Here is a 14,011-nt window from a genome sequence, read left to right as displayed (position 1 = left end):
ATTAGGTAGAGCTACTTTGACTCTGTGTCTTGGTAGTAGATGTTTTGTAGGGTCCAGTGGTAGGGCCTCCCCTATCACTAAGCTGGGTACTCAAAGTGCACCCTTTGTGTGAGCTGAGTAGACCCTCCTCTTGTAGTTGAGACTTGGATGCTGTTGGGAGATCAATGGGAGGGTTTTACCCAGGCCAGTCAGCTACAAGGATTGGCTGTGACCACTGACCACCAACCTCCACCCTCCATGGAGGGTCAGCTGTGCAGGGGCAGGGTGGTGGTACTCCAACATGGTCTATAGCTGTCCACTGGGTGCACGGGCCCTGGGGTTTCCTGGGTGGTGCAGGCAAAGGTCAGCCCCCACCTGTGTTTTGCCTGGGGCTACCCTGCCTGAGCTATAAAGCCATCTGAGATGACTGCACTTGTACTGAGCTTGGAGATTCACAGGCCTAGCCAAGCTGTGAATCTAGGCTGGCTGCTGCTAATGCAAGGTCTGAGGCTCACTAAGGGCTGGCTGTTGCTTGTTAAAAAGGATTTAGGAAGTTGTGAGGCATGAGCCAAGATCAGCCATTCATATGGAAAAGCAGCTTGGATGGACCCATAAATTGGGTGGGGCAGAGACTCTGGGGATCTCCAAGGCAGTTCAAACAGTGTTAGCTAGTTTGATGGAGCCTCAGATATGCCACCAGCTTGCCAGCTCTGTGGCTCTGTAGTAGAAAGGTTGAGAAAAGGAACAATGGCCTCTGCTCACCTTGATGCCAGATACCAGTTTCTCCCAATATGCCACTGTTTTCTTTCAAGCTGCTACCCCACTGCTGGAGCTCAGAGAAAGTGAATCTGTGTAGGTGAGTTTGCTTGTGAGTTCTTTAAGGAAAACTGTCTGGAGCTTCCACCCATGCTGTTTCAGGTGAGGGTCTGTGGGGGAGCGCATACACAGGGGTTCTCTCAGCTGCCTCCATCAGCTCCAAGATCCCTGACTGGCACATACCCCACATTGAGCACTGGCTATTTATTGGCTTCCAGCTCCTACCGCTTGCTGATGGCTGTTTGCATCTCACAGCCAACCCTGACAAAAGCCCTCTTCTCTAAAGGCAATTGGGAAATCTGAGAAATTTACTGAGCCCCAGCTCCTGTGCCTGTCATGCACATCAGTCAGTATGCAAACAGGTGGAATGACCAACAAGACAGTACCAGCCAAGAAAAGCTTTCAGGTTCACAGTCTGGGACCACCAGAATCAGTCCTTACACAGGGTTTGGCGCCCTGGGAGAGAGGACCGAAGAGAGGACAGAAAAGCCTCTTCTTTGATTGACACTGCTGTGGGCTGGATATTGGGGCTTGTTAGACCGGGGGAATCAGGCACGTGAAGAGAAATCATCTTGGACTCTTCCGACAAGCCTACTTGTTCTGCTAGCTCTTTAAAACTAAATGACTTCAGGGACTTCCAGCAAGATGGAGGAATAGGTGGATGCACCGTACCTCCTCGCACAACCAAGATTAGAACAACAATAATTTACAACAATAATTTACAGACAGAATAACACTCAGAACTGACAGAGGATTTATCTGAATGGAAGTCAGACAGCCAAGAAGTTGAAGTAGACCCGTACATCCAGACTGGTAGGAGAAGACGAGCAGGGCGGGCGCGGGGCTGGCGCGGGTCGGCAGCGCACAGAAGTCGGGGAAAGTTTGGCCCGAAATTGGCGCGACAGCCATCCGGGGCGCAAGAACGCAGCGGTGATCCCTGAGTACGCAAGCTGCAGCTGGCAGACCCAGAGGGGTAGCGATTGTGGACCAGGGCAGAACTCGCAGCCCGGGAGCCCAGAGAAGGGTCTGAGCCCAGGAGAACGGAACTACCACCATTGTACCATCCCTGCTCCCGCCCCCACATATAATGTCACAATCTAGCGACTGGGGTGCCCAGCCCCGGTGAACACCTAAGGCTCTGCCCCCCACCGTAACAAGAGCAACCAGACCAGAAAAAAAAAAAAAAAAAAGGAGAGACAGGGGAAAATATGTTTTCAACAGAGCAGATCAGTCCCCCAGGGCTCATCCTTTTGAGCGACCGAGAAATAGCCAATCTATCAGATGCGCAGTTCAAAACACTGGTCATCAGAAAGCTCACGGAATTGGTTGATCTTGGGCGCAATCTAGATGAAAGGATGCAGGTTACCATAAAAGATATGCAGGAAGATACGCGGAGGAGAACCAATAATGAAAAGAAGGAATCTGAGTACCAAAACAATACAGTGGGCCAGAAGGAAGATAGATTCAATCAAGCAGGAAAGCATGATGAAATAAGAATTCAAAAAATCGAGGAAAAGCTTAAGAGCATCCAAGACACCTTTAAATGTTCCAATATCCGAATTATAGGGGTACCAGAATCGGAAGGGGAAAAGCAACAAATTGAGCACATATTTGAACAAATAATAAAGGAGAACTTCCCCATTCTGGCAAAGGGAACAGTCTTCCAAGAAATCCAAGAGCTCAGAGAGCCCCAAAGAAGTTGGACCCAAGAAGAAACACACCAAGGCACATCATAATTACATTAGCCAAGGTAAAAAACGAAGGAGAGAATCCTAGAAGCAGCAAGAGATAAGAGGACAGTAACCTACAAAGGAGTTCCCATCAGACTGTCAGCTGAATTTCTCCAAAGAGGACCTTACAGGCCAAGAAGGGGCTGGAAAGAAATATTCCAAGTCATGAAAGACAAGGACCTACACCCCAGATCGCTCTATCCAGCAAAGCTCTCATTTAGAATGGAAGGGCAAATAAAGTGCTTCTCAGATGAGGTCAAGTTAAAGGAGTTCACCATCACCAAGCCCTTATTTTATGAAATGCTAAAGGGACTTACCTAAGAAAAGAAGATAAAGAAAAGACATGTATAGTAAAAGGACAGCAAACTCACAAATATTAACAACCACACCTAAAGCAAAACCAAAAGAAACTAAGTAAACAATTAGAACAGGAACAGAACCACAGAAATGGAGGGCACATGGAGGGTTAGCAGCAGGGGGGTGGGAGTAGGAGAGAGGGGGGAAAGGTATAAAGAATAAGTAGCATAGAATGTAGGTTGAAAATAGATAGGGGGGAGGGCAAGAATAGTACGGGAAATGTAGAAGCTAAAGAACTCATAAGTATGACACATGGACATGAACTAAAGGGGGGGAAATGTGGGTGGGAGGGGGGTACAGGATGGAGGGAAGAGAAGGGGGGAAATGGGACAACTGTAATAGCATAATCAATAAAATATATTTTAAAAAAACTAAATGACTTCAGAGCCGAAGAATCACCCAGCCAACCCCTACTGATGCACGAAATCATGAGATATAATACAATTGTTATTGGTTTAAGCCACTGACTTGGGGGGTAATTTCTTCTCACAGCTGAAACAAGAGAAAAATTTTCTCACATTTGGTCAAGGTAGCTTGTAAAATTTATAAGTACTGTTGCCACCTTTCTTTTTTTTTAATTATCTTATTGTTGTTCACATACAGTCACCTGCATTTACCCTCCACCACTAACCCCTAACCTCAGCCATCCCTACCTCCCTCCCCTGATTCCACCCTCCTTGGTTTTGTCTATGTGTCTTTATAGTTGTTCCTGAAAACCGTTCTCCCTTTTCCCCCCACTATCCCCTCCAACATTCCCTCTGGCTACTATCATATTGTTCTTAATTTCAATGTCCCTGGTTATATTTTGCTTGCTTATTTCTTTCGTTGATAAGGTTCCACTTAAAGGTGAGATCATGTGGTATTTGCCACCTTTCAAAAAATGTAATTTGTAAAATAAATATTACTTGTAATAGGTTGGTGTATGTGTGGTTCTCAGACTATGAATCTCAGAATCACTTGGGACAGTTAAAATTTGAGATCCACTGAATTTTAATTTCTGGAACTTGAGCTTGCAAATTTGCATGTTTAGTTAATTCCCAAGTGGTACTTATGTAATTTAAGATCTCAGGACCATTGGAATTGTATAAAAACTGGGTAGGAATGATCTAATTTATTGCTACTCAAAATCTGAACCACAGATAGCAGCATCAGCATCACCTTGAAGTTTGTTAGGAATCAGATTCTCGGGTGCCATCACAGACCTACTGAATCAAAAAGTGCAGATGAAAAAGATCCCCAGGTGATTTGAATACTCCTTAAAATTTGAGAAGCACTGCTGTAGAATGACGATTCTTAACCTTGATTGCACTCACAATCACTCAGACAACTTAAAAAAATACTGCTGCCTAAGCCTTTCCCCATACCAATTAGATCAGGATCTCCAGGAGTGGAGATCAGGCCATCATAAAAAATAAAAAACAAAAAGAAAAGAAAAGAAAAGAAAAGAAAAGAAAAAGTAAGTGTCTGGGCCTCAGAGGTTTCTCCCACCAACTCAATCCCTGCTGGACTTTACAGCCAGGAGTTAGGGAACTGGGCTGGGGTGCCTGGTGTGGGGCTGGGACTCCTCACTTCAGAGATATCCTTCCAGAATTTTTATCTACCACACATGTGTGTGGGAGCAGCCTGTTCCATGTCTGTGCCCCTCCTGCTATTCTGGATAGATGTGGTTTTTTAAATTCTATGGTTGTCAGACTTCCATTCAACTGGATTTCTGATGGTTCTGAGTGATAGTTGTTCTAATGTTTCAGTTGTAATTTTGATGTGGTTGTGCAAAGAGGCACATCAAAATGTGCTTGCCTGCATGGCTACCTCAACCAGAAGTCCCATGAAAAACTTTTAAAATGTGTGAATTTACTTAATTCATTTGTATACTTACACATACATTTTTATTTTAATTCATTCAGTCAATAACCACTTGTTATCACCAAACATATACTATGTGATGAGCATTGTCTTAAATAGTAGAAATATAAAGGAAACTAAACCTTGGGGCAATTTTACCATAAAATAATAACTAAATAATATAAAACAATTACTTGCAAAGGAAAAGGGATTTATTCAATGCAGAGAATCCCACATTACTTTATGAGAAAAGCAATCCATCAAGATAATTCAATACAAAAAGTACGAGGTTATGTCCAGATCAAACTAAGTCCTGGGAACATTGCAATACAAGGAATGCAATATATAAGATACTTTTCAGTATGATATTATTTTCTCCTTTCCTTTAAAAATTCTGAATCATTCATTCTTTCATTTTTTCTTTAATAGTTACTTGAGAAAAACATGTGTATTCTATCGTTGGATAGAGTGTTCTATATACATATCTGTAAGGTCTAACTGGTTTCTAGTGTTGTTCAAGATCTCTATTTCCTTATTGATCCTTTCTGTGGATGTTCTATCCTTTATTTAAAGTATGACATTGAACTCTTCAACTATTTGTAAAACTGTCTATTCTCAAGTCTGTCAATGTTTACTTCATATAGTTTTATCATTGCTATTTCATACATATATGTTATAATAGTATGTTTATCATAATCAGTATATAATGTCTTTTTTTCTGCTTTCAACAGTTTTGTCTTAAAAGTCTATTTTGTCTAAATTACTATAGCCACCCCAGCTCTCTTAGTTACCATTTGCAACAGGATAATTCTTTCCATCCTTTCACTGTCAATTTATTTCTCTCTGAATCTATAGTGAGTTTCTTGTTGAACAGCATATAAATGGATCACGTTTTTTATTCATTCTGCTAATAAATGCCACAGTGAGATTTCACACTAGGATGGCCATAATATTTAGAAAGGAAAAAGAAAAATAAATTACCAAGTATTGGAAAGGATGAGAAAAAAAGTGAAACCATCATACATTGCTGGTAGTAATGAAAAATGTTCAGCTGCCATAAAAAACATTTTGATGGGTCCTCAAAAAGTTCAACATAGAATTACCATATAACCCAGTAATTCCTCAACTAGGTACATACCTGAAAAAATTGAAAACAGGTACCTAAACAATACATGTACACATGTATTCAGAAATACACTATTTCCCACAGTCCTAGAAGTAGAAATGGCCCAAGTGCCATTCAATAGGTGAAGAAATAAACAAAATGTGATACATATATACAATGGAATATTATTCAGTCATAGAAGGAATGAAAAACTGATACTGGTAAAACATGGATGAACTTTAAAAGCAACTCTAAGTGAAAGAAACCAGACAAAAAAGGACACATGTGTAATTCTATTTATATGAAATATCCAGAATAGGTAAGTCCATACAGACTTTCCTAAAAAAGTAAAATTAGTGTTTTCCAGAGGCTAGGGAGACAAGCAATGAACACTAATGGATACAAAGTTTCTTTGAGGGTAATGAAAATGTGTTGGAATTAGACAGTAGTAATATTGCATAACCTTGTGACTACATTAAAAAACCAATGAGTCGTACATTTTGAAAGGCTAAATTTGATAGTCTTTAAATTTATCTCAATTCTTAAAACATCTAATATTTAGTTATAAAATTTAGAACAGGTTGCCTCTGAATATGGGGATGGGCAGTGTAAGGACTGACTTGTAAGGAGAATGAGGGAACTCTCTGGGGTGACAGTAATTTCAATATCTTGGTAGAATTTGGATTACACAGATGATGCATCTATCAAGGTAACAATACAGACAAAATTTTGATCATGTTACTGTATACAGAACTCAAGATAAGTACAGAAATATTGAATTCAGTTAATGATATTTAGTTTATTTATTAGAATGCACACTGATATCTGCAATGTCCTTTGAAATGCACCAACATTAAGATGAATTAACAAATGGATATATAAGTGATAAAGCAAATCTAGCAAAAGATAAATACTGGAATCTTGGTATTGAATAACAGGTAAACACAATGAAAAATTCTTTCAAATGTCATATGGTTAAAATTTTGTCTAATACATATTGATGGAAAATTTAACAAAGAAAAACATTCAGAAACCATAAATACTATACAGAAATTTAGAATATGGATAAAAGACAAGATGATCAAGTAGTAATAATACAGTGTCTTCTTTTGAAGACATAACATTTAAGCAAATACATGAAAGGTAACAAGAAGACATCTATGTGATGATATCAACCAGAGTATTCCAGGCTCCTCTCCTCCTCCAAAAAAATCTTATTATATGGCCCTAAAATATGGTGTGTTCAAAAAAGCTATTGTGACTGAAGTATAGTTGGCAAGGAAGGGAGTAGTATAAAATCAGATTAGATAGAAGGGAAGTGCCAAACCATTTGGGATTTGTAATCAAAGTAGGGAATTTTTATTTTATTTTATTTTATTTTATTTTATTTTATTTTATTTTATTTTATTTTGTCTAAGTGCAATGGAAAGCTATTAAAAGGTTTAAAGTAGGGTTGGGGTGGAATGAGTTATTAATTAGAGTTTTAAAATATCACACTGACTGCTATGTAAAGAATGGCTTTGAAGTGTTTTAGAACAGTAGAAAAACTATCATCATAGTCCCTGCAAGGACAATGGTAGTTTGGAGCAGAGTGTCGTTAGTAAAGATAGTGATATTGAGTATGGAAACTATTTTGTGTCAAGAACTGACAGTATCTATTGATAAATTAACAATGGAATGACAGGAAAAAGGCACCAGGATAGATCTCTGGTTTTAGCTTTAGTCACTTAAGAATGAAGTGACATTTACTAAGATTAGAAACTGTGGAAGAAGCAGGTTTGGAGTATGGTGGACCTAGGAATAAAAAAATTTTATTTAAATTGGGCATGATTTGTGATTTTAGGAAAGCCAGGAAAAATAAAAGAATCAGAATAATCTGGAAGATGTTAAAGTTGTTAAAGGTTTTAGATTTACAATTTATTTTCCTTTTAAGAATCAATTTTGGCTTAATTGTATTAAGGACCTTTGATCTAGTAAAAAGATCAGACTTTAAGTGCAAATCAAGCTCACTGATTTCTGTTGTCTGTCTCTGGGGTTAAAGATAAACTGGGAACCAAGAGCCCTGTATCTTTAAACTTAGAAAGGTCAAAGGAAAAAATCAGGAGAGAGAATAGAATAGACAAGAGAGACAAAAAAACACTATTTGGAAGTAACATTAAGTCTAACTGTCTCTCACCCATCAGTGATACAGACTGTTTTCTTAATTCCACATATAACATGCTTAAGTGCTTTACAGTATTTTAAACAAAGTGGTGACTCACATTTTAGCTATCATCCTTTAATCTCATTAGTTTAACCAAAGTAGAATGAAAAATCGATGGTTTTTAGAACTGAATGAACCTAAATTTAAAGCAGCCCACCACGCAGTAGTTCTGTGACCTTGAGCAAATTACTTACCATTTCTAATCCTTAGTTTCTTAAATGTAAATGAAAATAATTACCCAAAAATTAGCATTAGAATTAACATTTGCAAGTGCCCACTACAAGGAAGAATGTTCCATAAACAAGAGCTACTATTATGTAAAAGACACCTAATTCATCATGTTCAATGCAGTTTCCTCCTTTGGCAGAATAGATTACTGCTTCTAGAAGAGAAGGTTAAAAACATCAGAGAGGAGGGGGCCACATAAAAGATGATCAGTTTCATTCATGTAACACAGAAAGAAGTAAAATAGAGAAATCTATGAGTAGCTGTGACATGTGTAAATGCACAACTATTTATAAGTACAAACTATTTTCCTGTGGAATTAATTGGTCAATTCAAACTCAAACCCCAAAGGTTCATAGAAATCATAATGTAGTTAAAATGTCATATATCTCATAAAATTAGTAGAAAACAAAACTAATGAATTGCCAAGCAATATAGAAAACCAAGAGACTTTAATATGTAATTTAATTTATTTTGGAAGCTGGCACTTGAGGTAAAAAGGTTTTATGGGAGGGTTTCTGTGGAGATTCAGGGAAATTCCCAAAAGCCTTACGAAGCTGATGACCCTGGTTTCTTTATATGTTTTATTTCACTTTAACTTTATGCTTCCCTTTCTTTCAGTATAAGCAAACACCAGCACTCTGATACTTAATAACCATGATTGCAATCATTTACTTTACAAATGTGAAGGAGTAACGGAAGAATAGAAGATAGGAAAGAAAAAAATCATAAAGGATGTGCTGCAAATATAAAGAAAGAGCCTTAGATTTAACTGCATAACCTCAGTAGTAAAAAAGAACGGAAAGGTAGGTAAAGCACAGCACTAAATATTTAAGGGAGAAGAACAAGTGAGAACTGGTCAAGACCCATCATGATTCACTGGTTGTTTTAAAAATCACAGATTACTTTTTAAAAGTAGAAAACAAGAAAGCAAACAAAGCAATCTGCAGCCTGCCATTTATGCAAAGGAAATGCTCAAGAGTAAAAGATTCATAATTCAAAATGCAGCACACACCAATGTAATTCAAGATTTTCTTCTAATCCCGTATTTCTTTAAATTCCTCTATTGCCCTTTTTATATGCATAATATTGTGATGACAGTATTATTATATCTCATTATGTAGATATAACAATAGTACCTAAACTTGAACTAAAGAGACAGCTCTTTAAATTGAAAAGTATGCACCAGAATAAGATGAAAGTATGTAAGGGAAGTCTCCTCAAAACTCAGCTATTGGCTATTGTGTTGGCCGAAAAGTATGTATGGTTTTTTCATAAAATAAAACCCACATTTTTCATTTTCATCAATACTTATTAATCTAGATATTTTATGTTGGCTATCTCCAGCTATTGGCTTCTAGTGAGTAGAGGCTAGGAGTACTGCTAACATCTTCCAATGCATAAGATATCCCCACAGCAAATTATTTGGCCAAAATGTAAATAGTACCAAGAAACTTTGCAAAACACTTTTGACACATTCGATCAGTCACAGTACCTTCTCCATATACTACACAAATCTTTTTCGGCATTCAGTTGTATTTATACTTTTCTTGAAAAGGTAAAGTATATATGCCAAAAATGTTCTGTATCTTCTTCCATCTTCAATATTAAAATGGCTGGCACAAAAAATTCACCAATTTTGATTTTTTTTTTATGAATGCATGCTGATATGGACAGCTATCCAATACAACCTAACAAAATTGTTTGAATGAAGTTAAAGACAACTAAGCACTACCACAGCCATCGTCCAGAAAAAACTAAACAAACTTTTTGGCCAACCTAATACATGCTTCTTAGGCTACGAGAAATTCCAATAATTTCAAACCACTGAGTGAAGCTTTTGAATTAAAAAAAAAGCCACAAATCAGTTCCATGAAGTCCAACACCAAGCATCTAGCAAAATCTTCCTATGAAGTACTGAAATGCTTTTTGAAAACATTGATGAGTCTGAAAAAAAATGATTAATAATGAGATGTACTCAGATAAAGTTGTACTCAGATAAAAGTGTGATCTTTTATGGCCTACTCTTAAGTCCAGGACCTATATTATTAAGGTAAATGTTTTCAAAACAACAATAAAAACACACATAACCATGAACCAAGCCCCAAAATTTAGCCAGACCCAACTAGAAACAAGAATACAAGAACCAAACATCTTTTTAGATCACTGAAGTACTGCTAAGCTCTCCAGTAACTACTGGGAAGAAAATATATTTACCAAAACAAGTGGTCACTTTTAGGCCAAGAGATATTTCTATATATCACAACTATGTAAACTTTGCAAAATTAAATGTTTTCCAAATGAATAAAATAATTCTAAATGATCAATCTCAAAGAGAAAGCAGAACTAAAGAAATGTTAAAGTGGGAGCTAAGAGCTTCGCCCTATGGGTGTAGGAATGCTAAGAAGACGCTGTAAATTCCTGACTACCAAGGGTTCCTAATTTCTCTCAAATATATACAAATGTCTATCAAATGTAAATAAATACTAATTTGATTATAAAACTGTAAGTTTTTAATGGCCTTGCTGACTCATGATAACAGTTGTACCCTCATATATTTTCTTAATTAGCAGATAGTGAAAATAAAATGGTTTTCATGAGATACAGGAATAATTTTGAAAATACAGAGTTGAAAACCACTGCCCCAGTATAGTCATGCCTATAACAATTATTAAAATGTCTTTTAGTTTACTTTTTATTCCATTGAGAAAACTTAGTCTTAACTTCTCGAATTCTATTTTCTCTTTCCTAGTAAGATTGTTGATATTTAGCATCTTAGGAAAAGCAAGAACCTGAGAGCTTTGTCAACTATGGTATCTTCATTTTAATTACATGTCCTTAATTTAATAAGTTCCATTCAACTATGTACATATAATTTACATTACATTAATCTCAAGAATTCTTAAGATAATTCCTTCTTTTAATTAGTCAGTGATTTCATCTTATAAAAGAGCTATAATTAAGGTCCAATTACCCTTTATAAAGTTCACTTTAATAATAGAATATGGTAATTTCGGCCAATAAATTCTTCCAGAGCAACAAATCAGAAACTTATATTATTAAAATATTATTTGTTCAATGAGAATTCTTACTATATGTTTACTGAACCATATCTGCTAAAATACATAGAAACTCTACCAAAGTTAATTTAAGAACTTACCAATTTCCCTTGCAATTCTGACAGCTTCATCTGCAATCCTGTAAAAGCAGGAAATGAGACCCAACATTAATCCCATCAGCCATTGCACATGTCTTCAGGGCAGTCATATATTGCACTACTGTCCTCCTCTGATTCATTTAATGTTCAATTTTACAACCTTCTAACTCATTTCATTCAGAGAATGTAAAAATCAATACCATAAGTGGAATGTAAATTCCTACCTCACCATTATTATATTACGAAACTCAAAGCAGTTGTGAAATGAGCTGGCAGGAGTACTACCAGAATTGCCAATGATTTGGTGCAGTTGCTTGAATTTAATGGCAGAATTTAGATGTTTACAATCAATACTAAATCATAAATCAGATCATTAAAGCTTGTCCACAGCCAGCTTGTTTCTGTCTACCAGAACAATATTTATGTCATGTTTTTCCTAGATTCAGTCAGCAGGGGGAGTTTGATTCTCTATTGTTTGGGAGAAGCTCAACAGACTTTATAGAAATAAAAATAATTCCCAATATCTATAGGAATGGACAGTTGTTCTCCAAACACAATTCCTTTAGAAATATCCATTCATTTTTCTTTCTTCTTTTTATTTCATGCTTTTAAAATATTTTATCTTTAAAACCTTAAATCCAACAAACCGACTAGTGGCAGGGAAACTTCCAAAAAAGCCAAAGAAAGGAAAATGCATTCCAAAACAGCACATCCTGATGAATGTAAGAATTATTTATTGCTAAATATCAACCAGTGCTACTGAAATTACAAAAACATCCCTTGAATCTAAACCATTTCATTGATCATTAACTCTCATCTAACATGCTCATAATAGGACACTCTTGAAACATTTCCTATATAACAAATGACAAGAGAAGAAGCTGAAAAGAAGGTGATAAATACAAAGCCTTCTAGTAAATTTAACTTTTATTTTTATAATTCAGTGACAGAAGTAACTATCCTAAGGAATGACGTTTTGAAACCACTAGCTGGTAAGCATGTCTGAATTTTTTAGAAAATAACTTTAAATATTAAAGGGGAGGCATTTTTTAAGCTTTTAAGCTAACACTTAAAAAATGTAGAGTAACCAAGTCTGAATCCTATTCCAAAAGGGGAAGCAGAGGATGTTTATAACTGGTTCATTTATGTCTAATTAAAAAAAAATCTTCCTTAAAAGTCTTCAGTACCTAATAACATCCCCTGAATAAGGAGGTTGGCAGGGGAAGTTGTCAGAAAAATTTAATTTCCTTTCATTAGCCAGTCTGCTCCACAAATAGGTGCTTGTTAAGTTCAAAGCAGCCCTGAAAGCGACATCAGTTTTAAATCCTTTTTTTTTAACTCCATGCAGTCACATCTGCTAATGAGATTTCCAAAATAACATTGTTTTCAAGTCAGAGATAAATCTATAAGCTCCCACTCTACCCCCACTAAAAAAATCAAGGTTTACTGCTTATTACACCTTGCTGTTTTTGCTGACCCTATTCTCCAAATTTTAGCTTAAAGGGATAAAAATCCATGAAAAAGGGTCATTTAAGAATGTTAGTGGTTTCCACACATTGAGTTTGAAGGTTCTTTGTTCAAGCTAGTGACAGTTATTGGAGAATAGTTCGCCTTAATAGCCTCTCTGTCAGGAAGTGTTAAACCTGCCAAATGCGGACAATTAGTGCCTCCCAAACAAAATACAGGAAGAGTGTTGGCTGATGCAGACTGGATTATAAGAAGCCTAGAAGGAAACTTTTAACTTCTCTTTTCTTTCAAAAGTCCAAAAGTCTATTTGCAAAATATATTTTGCAGAAAATAAACTGTTGCCTAAAAAGTTCATTACCTTGAGAGAACAGGCAGATGTTAAAAAGATAATTCCTATATTCATTAGTTATTTTAGCATTTATTTATGTATACACATATGAGTGTATGTATATATAAAGAGATGTATGTTTACACAGAGCAAAAGCAAAACTTCTAATAATTCTTTAACTGCTACAAATCCAACACTCCTATAAACTGCTACAAAACAATCTGATCTTTCAACTAGTCAGAATACTTGTTTTTTCTAACTATGAAAACCAAATTCTAATAAATGAACTTCCAAGTGAAATCAAACTACTTTAAAAATTGATCTTTCACTTGTCATTCATTCATCCCAATATACTTTATTGAGGTCAAATTATATACTGGACATTAAAAAACAATTATCAGGTCCTGGCTGGGTACTCAGCTGGGTAAAGCATTGTCCTGATACGACAAGGTTGCAGGATCCATCTCTGATCAGAGAACACACAAGAATCAAACAATGAATCATAAATAGGTGGAACAACAAATCCACATGTCTCTCTTAGGCTCTCTCTCTCTCTCTTTCTCCCTCCTCTCCCTCCCTCCACCTTTTCCTGCCTTCCTCTCTCTCTCTCTCTGTCTCTCTCTCTCTCTCTAAAATCAATAAATAAAAATTTTGGTAAAAAACTTATCAGTTTCAACAATAAACTATTAAATACACTCAGCTCCATCGGCTGTTCAGCACATTTAGTTGTCTTATCAGGCTATATAAAGCTACTTTTAAAGAGATTAAAAAGCCCTTTGAAGCTCTAAATATAATGGCACTA

At 36.4% G+C, this 14,011-nt stretch overlaps 1 protein-coding gene and 1 long non-coding RNA gene across 5 annotated transcripts in view; one reads left to right on the top strand and one right to left on the bottom strand.

The window, feature by feature from the left end:
• Nucleotides 1–14,011, bottom strand: part of PCCA (propionyl-CoA carboxylase subunit alpha) — a 488,979-nt gene that overhangs the window by 323,787 nt on the left and 151,181 nt on the right. For 3 of the 4 annotated variants that reach the window (XM_028526281.1, XM_036011417.1, XM_036011418.1), the window contains one exon: nt 11,418–11,455. In XM_028526281.1, the coding sequence (XP_028382082.1) occupies nt 11,418–11,455 (38 nt within the window). The remainder of the gene's footprint in view (nt 1–11,417; nt 11,456–14,011) is intronic. The other variant, XM_028526274.2, reaches the window with a different exon arrangement.
• LOC118497382 lies at nt 4,581–6,719 on the top strand. Its single transcript, XR_004899906.1, has 2 exons — nt 4,581–6,409; nt 6,457–6,719. It is a non-coding gene; the product is annotated as an uncharacterized LOC118497382 (long non-coding RNA).

The sequence above is a fragment of the Phyllostomus discolor genome, chromosome 11, assembly GCF_004126475.2.
Source record: "Phyllostomus discolor isolate MPI-MPIP mPhyDis1 chromosome 11, mPhyDis1.pri.v3, whole genome shotgun sequence".
In the NCBI taxonomy this organism is placed as follows: Eukaryota; Metazoa; Chordata; class Mammalia; order Chiroptera; family Phyllostomidae; genus Phyllostomus; species Phyllostomus discolor.
The sequence above is the reverse complement of the archived record's forward strand: the minus strand, read 5'-3'. Positions and strand labels throughout refer to the sequence as shown.